This window comes from Vigna unguiculata, chromosome 10 (genome assembly GCF_037176805.1).
Source record: "Vigna unguiculata cultivar grain cowpea cultivar isolate G323 ecotype 2 chromosome 10, ASM3717680v1, whole genome shotgun sequence".
Classification (NCBI taxonomy): Eukaryota; Viridiplantae; Streptophyta; class Magnoliopsida; order Fabales; family Fabaceae; genus Vigna; species Vigna unguiculata.
In genome coordinates, this window is record NC_140801.1 from 7,430,775 (window position 1) to 7,442,156 (window position 11,382).

At 31.1% G+C, this 11,382-nt stretch overlaps 1 protein-coding gene across 2 annotated transcripts; it reads right to left on the reverse strand.

The window, feature by feature from the left end:
- Nucleotides 1-548: 548 nt before the first annotated feature.
- On the reverse strand, nt 549-5,355 carry LOC114166820 (uncharacterized). Of its 2 annotated transcripts, none has more exons than XM_028051660.2 (3): nt 4,119-5,355; nt 2,213-3,531; nt 549-945 (listed from the first exon to the last, which is right to left on the reverse strand). In XM_028051660.2, the coding sequence occupies exons 1-3, from the start codon at nt 4,768-4,770 to the stop codon at nt 886-888; spliced, it is 2,031 nt and encodes a 676-aa protein (XP_027907461.1). In that variant the 5' UTR covers nt 4,771-5,355; the 3' UTR covers nt 549-885. The 2 variants fall into 2 exon arrangements, with proteins under 2 accessions (XP_027907461.1, XP_027907462.1); XM_028051661.2 differs by having other exon boundaries at nt 4,725-5,352.
- Nucleotides 5,356-11,382: the final 6,027 nt, after the last annotated feature.

Sequence of the window (11,382 nt, forward strand, 5' to 3'; positions counted from 1 at the left end):
CTATTCAAATGCTTATATTTAAAACATTATCTAAAAATAAAAAAACTTGTATAAGATTTAGTAAAAACTCATGTATTGTGTAATCAATATTATACTATCAAACTAATATTTCATTATTAAATAAATTTTAAAACATTATCTACAAATCAAAAAACTTGTTGTATAAGATGTAGTAACAACTCATGTATATAATAAATATTATACTATCAAATTAATATTTCATTATTAAATAAATTAAGAAAAAATTACCTTTTTTTTTTCTTTCAAAATTTACAGAATAAGTAAAAAAATAAGTATTATCTTTTTGTTTTGAATAAAATCTTCATTCATTAACTATAGCCTTCTATTTTATTATTTTTCCAAGAAAAATCACATTTTCCATTCTCAGCTCTTTCATCTGTATATAAATAAAATCTCCAAAGTTTTTATGGCAATGTTCTTTCATTTAAATACTCCTAACATCACTTTCATAAAAAAGAAAAAAAAAAAGCAAAATCTACCACACACAAGCACATAATCATTACCACCACACAATCAATATCAATGCATTAAAAAATGAAATCAATAATTCATTCATAAGCTTCCCTGTATCCTCCATACACATGAAGAATACCTCAAGCACAAGAACAAAGAAAGAAAATGTTATATACAGTTCACATTCCAACACTTGAGCCAAGTTTAAGGCAGAAAACAGAACTCAAGGAGCAATAGATTCCAAAAAAATGTACTTTATTTTAACTACATTATTTAGCCTAGAGGACTATGAAATGGTTTATTTACATGCTAAAAGAGCATATAACTAAAAGAACTATGATAAGGTAAAAGAAGTGCAGCAAAATTCTAGTAGCTACCAGAGATGTTTCAGTAACAATGCACCTTCATGACTTAGCTGTTTTCAGCTGCCTCCAAACTCACACTTTGGCTGCGTCTTTTCCTCAAGCTCGCCTAAAATGAAGGGTGTAATCAGCATTGGTCACAAAGCAACACAAAATATCTAGTGCTTGCATTATGAACAGTCACAAAACATCAATCACAAATGCAAGAAATGTGAAAGGAATATTCTTAAAATATAAAGGATTATATACTTTAAGATACTTAGATATTTGTAAAAAGGAGTGTAATTATGCAAATCCAAATTAAGATCATACTTCTTGGACATTTTGAAAATAGACAGATTATGCATCATAATAGATTACGTCTTGTTGTCTATTGATAGAACTAGCACTGTCAATTACATTCTGTTTTCGAAATCATCCAAAAGAGGACAATTTCCATTTTTGATTTACCAATAGACAATGCTTCTATCTATCTATCTGCATAATACATGCTTGTATGACTCACATAGCTGTTTTTGGATTTTCATAACCTTTTTAAGCATAGGTGAAGCATCTACCAATTTAAAGTATAAAAGTGGGTGCAAATCTCACCTTACAAGTCAATTTTGTAAGATTGAGTTAGGCTTAAAGTTTATTTCTTAACATAATTTAACAGTATTAGTATTGGATTAGGACATGATGAAATAAATCAAAGAATCAATCTTTATAGATTATCTCCTACCAAAATCTATTTTGGATATGAATTGAAATACAAGAAAGTAACATTGCAAACAAAATTTCCTCAATGTGGAGTAACTACAGCTTTTGAGTTAGACCTTCTTCATGACTATCCTATTGGGTGTGGAGGAGTGAATGATTAAGGAGAACTGGAAGAAAGGTGTTCGGTAAGAAATAACAGATACACTTGATAACAGAAACTAAAGAAAGAACTTAAGCCATAAAGCTAACTGCATTGGGAACACACCAAAATCAGCAAATTTCTAGTCATCTCTTACGAACTCATTACATTAAGATAAATTTAACACAACATCAACAATACACAAAGTAAAACCAAAGTTCTTTTGATTACCACAACTATTTTTAGATAAAATTGTCTAAGTTACCAAGCCTGACCCAAACATACTGTACAATCATTCCCTTTATCATCAAATATGAGAATTTGAGCTTGAAATTGAAAAGCTCTACAATCAAGAGCAGATCTACCTTAACAAATGATAGACCACTACATTGTTGTGTCCATATATTGAATTTGTATTTGCAGAGTCATGTTAAATTCAAGCAAATCTTTTATCATTTGTCTCATAGCAAAGAAGCATATTGAACCATTGTAAGCTAGAAAGCAAGAATGATGAACACAACAACCATATAAGTTATACCTTAGATGAGGAAGGGGGCAAGGAAGCCCCACGGGAAGGGCTTCTCATATGTTTAATCTTCTTGAGATTGTTTGCAATATCCTCCAAAAGCTTCAACTGCCCTTTTAAACTTTCTCCATTTTCTTGGAAGGAAGATAGTTTTTTCTTTCCATGTTTGATCCTCCTCAACCTTTCTCCAAGAATTTCAATCTCATTGCCAATCCTTATCTTCTCATTTTCAACTGCACTTGAAGAATCACTTCCATAATCGTAAGTTGAATTGCATCTTGAATATGACAGCTGACTGGAGGAGGAGGGGCCATCAACACTATTACCATTTTCAATCTTATTTATCCTTCGACGACTTCGGAATGCATCACTGTTCCGTACTTTTAGACTTCCATATTCAAGATACCTATTTGTGATTTCACTTGTAACACTACACAATGAGGAGGTACTTAACTTTTCATTTTCCTCTTCCCTTTGTTCCGCGTTGTCTTCAATGACATTGACACCAAGAACATCCGGATCAGTATCATAAAAGAACCTACGCAGTTTGTCATTCATTTGAGCCCTCTGTTCTGTGCTTTTCTCCACTTCTTCTCCATCTTCTGAACTGACGGAAGCCTGTGCAACCATATAACTTGAGGAAATATCTGTTATTTCATCTTTCTTGAAAAATGATACGGTGCTCCTCTCTTCATATGTTTCAACTGAAATTGGAGCCATTTGTCCACATTGATCACGTTGCACCATTTCCTTGCCGCATGATATGTTGCTTTGATCTTCATTCGTTTCAACTGAAATTGGAGGCCTTTGTCCACCTTGATCACGTTGCACCAGTGCCTTACCATATGATTGATCACTTCCTTTTGCCTCCATCTGCCTATAAGCTTCAAGTTCCTCTTCCAAAAAGTGATTCTCTCTCTCCCTTCTTATAAGGATCTCTTGCAGAATCTCCATCTCCTCTTCATCATAAGCAACTCTTTCTTCTATCATCCTCTGGTTTTGCCTCATTTCCATTTCCATTGATGCCTTCTGCTCCTGCAGGCGCAATATCATAGCCATGGTTTCATCCGCAGCAGTAGCAGATGAAGCTCTCTCCTTCTCTAACTCAAGGTAAAGAGCAGTGTAGGCCGCTTTCTCTTCCTCAAGTGCATTTTCTAACATCTTGAAACGGTCTTCATCATTACCATCAATCTGGACATTGCCACACACATTATCCATGTAGTGTTCCAATGTTAATAAACGTTTGTCCTGGCCTGGACTATCAACCATCGATCCATTAAATTCATAACTATGAGTATCCAAATCATGGTAAGTTTGATCATCTTCGACTCCTAAATAGAAGGATGGCAAAACAGAACAAGTCAAAAACCAATATCAAGTATGTATAGAATCATAGAATATATATATATATATATATATATATATATATATATATATATATATATATATATATATATATATATATATATATATATATATATATATATGTGTGTGTGTGTGTGTAATAAATAGGTCTTCAACAACAGTATAAGATTCAACTTGTTACTTCATAGTAATCCTAGGACAAGCATTCGTTTTTTTTTTTTTATCGGCAAATGTTTGTTGTTAGCATTTTATTAGTGGGAAAGTTGAACCCACAATCTCTCCCATACTCTCTTCCAAACTCACCAAACCCATCATTTATCTCCCAAATGTTAGAGAGAGAAGTTGAACCCAGAATCTCTCCCTCCCTTCCCTAGGACAAGCATTCGTGATTATAAGCACAAGATGCTAACCTTGATAGTTTGCAAGAATCATCAGTATGTTAAAATATGGAAAGTGTTATAACATATATTAGAGACTACAAATTCACACCAACATGTTAATTTATCTCAAACCGTCAAATGGACAATAGTTATGCCTGAAACATCAGACTTACCAACTATACTAACTCCTTTCCCTGAAGTAGGACTCGTGGTTGTATTGGTTTTACCTCTAACTACACTGTCATCAAAAGGCGACAAATGAGTGAGGACAACATCAGATTGCAGATTATCTAAAGGAACAGCTGAAGAGACATTCCCAGGATCAGAACTACCCCTCCTCCGGCTACGAATTCCAGACCTTCGTTTCATACTCATGGTCTTCTTCCCCTTGGCATTACACGCATTTTCCCTATCAACTAAGGGAAGAAAACGCGGACTGGAACATGAACTGCAAGAAGCCTCACCATCCAACTCAACAACCCTATGATTATTTGTTCTCTCAGCAACCACTTTATCATTGGCACAGCATGAATGACCGTGAACCCAAACCAAATCAAAAGGGAACCTTTTAATCGCCATAACTTGAATGGAACATATCTTCCTTGAAGGCCATTCAACAAGCAGTTTATGCACACAGAAACGGCTATTCCTATACCCAAAAATCCCTTTGCAGGGACAAGGCAAAAGAAGACCACAAATTCTAAACCATTTGGACGCAAAGAAAACAAAAGCTGAACAACACAACAAGAAATAAGCTAAAGCAAGGTCAATAAAAGCACCAATAAGCCCTCCCAACGTCCAATAGTGAGTCTCCCGCGAAGCCATCTTCCTCTAAAGTGCTCAGAAAGACCATCACATGTAACACAAGAAACAACACACGTAACACACAATACCCACCAAGCAAAATCCAAAATTCTCACCGACCCTTATCCCAAAATTCCAGATTTAAAGCATCCATGAGACGACAAAGGTGTGTTGATCAAAGGGTTCGGATCAAAGCAGGTGGTAGAACAACTTGAAGAAAAAGGCAAAAGCACACAAGAAACTCAAAATCATGATTTGGAGAAACCAATAATCCAAACCCAATTGCAGTTCAACCCTTTGGTTATTTTTCTTCCTAAATTTTGAGGAAAATGCATAGCGGGTTGGTGCCTTCGCGGTAACCAAAAAAGTAACAAGGGATCAAAAGTGGTACTTTCAGAGAAAGAATTTAAAAAGGAAAATTTTAAAATAACAATAATTAAAGAAAAGAAGACCCAGAAAGGAATCAAGGATAATGGTGAAGATGATTAAATGGGGAATTATGAGATTGGCATGTCATAAATCTTCTTTGAAAAATAGTTTATTATTGCAACCAACGAAGTTGCATCTGATTTCTTCATTGTTGGTGGGACAGAAAAGAACTGCCAGAGACAGGAGAAGGCCCCACAGGAAAGAGACGACGTCGTTTGTTACACTCCCAAACTTGCCACGGGGGTGTTTTATATTGTTGTCATTTGCTTAGCCTTAGCCCACGTTTTGGTTTTGCTTTTTGTTTTATATTTTAACACAATCATTATATTCATAGTTATTAAAGTAATCTTTAAAAATAGTTCTATGCATTTGATGTAAATATAAGTGGTTGTTAGATGCTCTTGTAAAATCTCCTCATTAATTTTATAATATATTATTTAGATTTGTTTATATTTTTTAATTTAATCTCGCCTGACTACACGTTATTTTTTAAATCAATTAATTAATTAATAGTTGTTTTTTTTATCTCTAACAATATAAAAAAGAGGATTCGTTCTTTTGTATCTACATTTCACAGTATAATTTTATCCTTTATAGTATAATTATTTATTAAATTTTTTAAAATTAATAATTATTTTTACTTATTTTCTATAAAACTGTTTTTCTTTTTTTCTTTTTTTTATTCATCAACAATTAATTTCTCTATTCATTTTACTTTATTTTTAATAAATATAAATTTATTTTATATATTAACTTAATAATATTACATTATTATCACCTATTAATATACTATTATTTATATCTAAAAAATGCGTACACACATATCGTACATGTGTGGAGGCCAGTACCGTATAAGTGTTTTTGATATAAATATATACAATATAAAAATTATTGGTGCGTTTTTTATGTAATAACTTTTGTTTTTGGAGTAGAATTTTTATTTTCGAATTTGTTAATAGTTGTTGTTTATTACACTTACATGATTATAAGTTAAGATAATATGAAAAAAATAAATCTTTATATTTTGTTTGTAAAGCGAATTTTTTATTGTGAACACTTTTTATTAGACAGAGTATAAAGACTTATTTTATAAATTTAATGGAAAAATATTTTAATGATAAATAAAATATATAAATAAGATTATTTTATTTTATTTTTTAAATATTTTATCTCTCTAGATGTTATAATTGTTTTTTTATCTAATTAGAGTATACAATGTAAGAGATGATAAAATTTATAGCAATATAATGGATTCAAAATTTGGTTTTGATTAAGTTTTTCTCCTTTCCTCGTATCTTAGTTTTTTTTTTTCTTTGTTTTCTAGGAGTTGATTATTATTTTTTTATGTCCCTTGTGTGATTTAAGCTAAAAAAATGAATATTGGTCAGTGTAGATTATCGTTGATTTTTTTCATAAGACCTGTCAATAAGATTAGTATCAAAGATAGACAATTGTTATTAGAGGAATGTAATATTCATTTATTTTGTTAATTGAGTATAATAATGATGTTATTGAGAAATGAGTATATTTTGATGAGAGTATATATTGATGAGAATGGATTGAGTTTACATAGGTAGAAGCATATTGGAGGATATTTATAGGATTATGTATCTCTTGAAGTTGAGGTTGAATTTTTGTATCGATTATTTGATTTAATTTTTGAATAAATGAAGATTTTTTTTCATGGATATTAGAAATGATATTTGTCATACCAAAGTTCAATAAATTTCAAGTTGTTTTGATTAAGTACTTATAATAAAGTATTAAATGTGTATTTATAAGTATTTGATCAAGTTAGACACAAGTATTTCATATGTTAAACAAACATCCAATATCTTATGTTTGTATAACACTTTTTCATAAGTAAAATGTTTGAATAATCGATAAAGATATGTATTTTTTAGTATTTAGAGTAAATGTTGAACATTTTAAATGTTTATTTTATATGTGAAAATAATGTTGGCTTCTTTATTTTTATAAGAAAATCCTGCAAATAGATCAATATGTCAAAGGTCTTTTAGAGAACATGTTTAAAGTTGTTCCACGCCAACAACTCCTCTGACTCGTAAGAATGTCAAAACCAAAAAGACTATCAATCTTGTGTGCTCTTTTTCTTACTTTGTTTAAGAAAAAATTGTATAACCTATGCCTAATAAATCATATCATGTACGAGATTTTTACTTGAAGATTTGCATTTAGTGTTATATGCATAATTTTTAATGCATGTCCAAACTTGAACATAGACAAACAATAGTTGAAGAAGATTTTAAGTCACAAAAACTCCAAAAAAGATTTGCAACGATTCTTTTCTTCTCATCACGTATATATAAAAGATTTATTTGAAGAAGAAAGGTTGTCAACAATCATGATGATAAGAAGGATAACAAAGCTCTTGTAATCTTTAGTAATCCTTAAGTTTTAGTTTGTGAGTATGAATGTTATTGTCTTTGCTAGCAAATAAAACATTATTTTTAATCTTATATGTCTTATGATGTTGCCCTTTTTAAGTTAGCAAACCTATAACCATTTAAATCACATTATAAACAAAGCTTTTAGCTTGAAACGACCACACGTTAAAAGAATACTTAATATTTAGATATGAGTGATTGTGCTCCAAATAATACCTAGACTTAATCAATAGTGGTTGCAGTCCAAATAATACTCAATGTTTAGTCAAAAGTGACTAAATCCAAAGAGTACTCATCTTATATCTTGCAATATTAGTCTACCAGCAGAACTTGATTATTTGTATCAATAACTAGACTTAGTTCGAGTTTTCAAACGAATCAATATAAAAATATCTAGTGTAAATCTCTATGTATCCTTATCTATTTAAATTGCACATTATTAATTTGCAATCAACCAAAGAGTGTGAGTTTTGTTGATGATTTTTTAAAAGTGTTTTTTACCATGTGTTTGTTAACTCAAAGTTGCACTAACGATCTTTATCAAACACTACTTTTATGAAAAAAAAATTTAAAATATGTTTGTCAAGTTAAAACTTTGCCTAATCATTATTATTATACCTTGATTTGAGAAATTGTTCAAAATTCTTAAATATACAACTTGATTCTTCCTTCTATTGTATTTAATATGTTCTGACAATCGGTATCAAAGCTCGATCGTTAAAGGGTTAAATGTCTTGCATTGACTGGAGGAAAGATCCAACACATGGATGGTATAGAAAGGCATCTCATTGTAAATGGAGCATCCCTCAGAAAGCCACCAACAATTTTAGTGAAAGGCTACCCTTACTAGAACGATGAGATAAAGACGTACATCAAGTCCACACATTCTCAATTATGGACAATCATAATCAAATGAAATCTAAGACTACTTGAAAATTAACTATGAAAGAAACGAGGATGTTTAGTTAAGGAAAACTACCACCCTCGTATGCCAATATAAGTCTTTCACCATGAAGATGATGGGTCTGTAAATGGCTATATTTGGAAGAATGTGTATTCTTCTAAAAGGGTTAAAAACTTTAGGGCAAAACTTCTCTAAAGCTTTTATGAACATGAAGTTGTTAGATAACATGTAAAATGTTTGGGAACCTAAAACCATTTTCATCTAGAAGGCATGGGACTTGAAAAAACTCATATGGGATGAGCTTCAGAGCGCATGAGGTGCATGTAAGATTTGCCTAAAAGAAAATCCAACTCAAAAAGAGGGAAACTAAAGCTTTGAAAGCTCTAGAGGAGGTGAATCATACTTTCAAGGTTGAGTTAAAACTCTCAAATGGTGAGGAAATATCTAGGATGTTAAGAAAGTTTAAGCAAATGTTTAAACAAAAAGATTAAGACAATGAAAAATTTTCCAATAAAAAGAAAGAAAGGTAATCAAGAGGTCATATGTTATGAATGCATGAAACCAGGCCACATGAAGACAAAGTGCCTCAAGCTCAAGAGAAATCCAAGATTCAAAAAGAGAAGTTTAATGGCTATGTCAGAAGACTCATGGCAAGCACAAAGAATGAAGTAACTTTGAACCTTAATCTTTCTTTTGAAACTTCATCTTACTCATCATATTCATCATATGATTAAACGATAAGAAAGATCTTTCTTATGAAGATCTTCTAGAAAGTTATAACCGAATCTTTGAGATTTGAACAATATTTGAAATGAAAACAAATATTTGAAGTTTTAACATTTGAAAATGAAAAGCTCAAGGATAATTAGTTATCAATGAAAAAATGTCATGCTTAGAATAAACTCACATTACAAAATGTAGAGAAGATAATATATCTTAAAAGTAAAACATTGGTGTACTATACCTAGACAGACCAAGGTAACTGCACGGCCAAGATCGCCTAGGTATAGCCCTACAAATAAAATCAGTACATGAGTAACCAGTTAAGAAGGATCACATAGCGGCCCAAGCCGCCTACTATAAAGGATAGTACATAATAACAAGTTGCTAACTCCAAACTTAGAATATCACAAATAGGGCCCCTAGTATCAATAACCCTAACACAGGACTTGGGCTTGGCCCAGGCCCATCTAGGCTCCGAACGTTGGTCGAGCACAACTGGGATGGCCCAGCCCATAAGGATGGCAGACATAATTAATAATTCTATAAATACGCGTGGACCCCAACAATTAAGAGGTACATTTTCATTAATTCCCTAATATGAGATTTGACTTCTGAAGATCCCTTTGTTGACTTGATCGTCGGAGCCCTCTCCGCAGATAACCCCTTAAGGGTCTGGACTGCCTACTTTAGGAGATTACATGTACAAGCCAAGAAGGAGCCGACTCGAGAGGTCAAGGATTGAGGTAAGGAATTATTTGTGCTCTCTAATCTCTCTTATTTGTTCTCCACATGAACAATTGTGAAAGTGATTTCTCAAAATTCTTGGGAGTTGTAAAGTTTTTAATCTTATTTTTTTTCACAACACTAAACATGCCATAAAAGATGGGCGCACAATCTCTCTTGCAAGATGTAAGGCAACAACAAAGGCAAAATAGCCTTCAGAGGGACAAACCAATAAAGATTATCAAATGTAGAAGATTTTATTTTGTATAAATCTATATGTTAGAGAGTCAGACACAACAAGGACATCAAACGCAGTAAAGTCATTATATGTTGTGAAAGGATCAAATGTAAAGGACAACATACATAAAAACGATTCTTAATTTTATTTAAATATGATTGATTTTTCAAATTCCAATTGATCATATGATGTTATGATCCTATTTAATACTGAAATCTTTCTTGAGTCATTGTTGAATTAGTCAGACACATTAAATGTATCGTCATGAGAATGAATGCATATCAAATGCACTCATATTAAAGTGTCACATATTATAATAAATGTCAACGTTTAATATGACATCATAATGATATAGGAAGACCTAAGGGAGCATAATTGTCTTTTACCTTTTTTTTCTTCATATATTCTTTTTATATTCATTTTTTAATTTTACCTTACTCTTTCACCCTAACGATTTTTTGTGTAACTTTGCATTCTCTATTCTCTCTTTTCTCAAGAATTTTTTGTTAAATTTAGGTTAAATCATTCCAAAGGTTCCCATTTTTGTAGCGAAATCTCAAGTAGGTTCTCCTATTTTTATTTGACTCAATTGAGTCTCTATTTTGGAAAATTCGTTGCAATCAGTTCCTTTCCGTTAGTTATACAGTAACGTGTTAATTATGTGCCATGTGACAATACGTGATTTTTTCCATTTTTTTAATTATTTTTTATTTTTTAATTTTTTTATAATTTTTTAAAAAATATATAAAATTGACATAAAAAAATATAATGTTAGATTGACACGTAGCAATTTTATTTAATTTTTTTAAAAATTATAAAAAAAATTAAAAATTAAAAAAATCTAAAAAAATAAAAAAAATCACGTGCTGACACGTGACACATAATTAACACCTGTACAATAAACGGAAAGAAACTGATTGCAACGAATTTTTCAAAATAGAAACTCAATCGAGTCAAATAAAGATATGAGAACCTACTTGACATTTCATTACAAAAATGAGACCTCTAAAATAATTTAACTTTAAATTTACTATAACACCAAAGCTTTTTTTCATGACTTAACATTAGGGACTAATATATCATTAATAAACTTGACATCATTATTTAAAAGAATTAGAAATCAGAGTTATAAGTGGAAAGTATTTTACCAAGATGTATTGTTTTTTATAAATAGATTTGCACCCACGATACATACAAGCGGAAAAAAT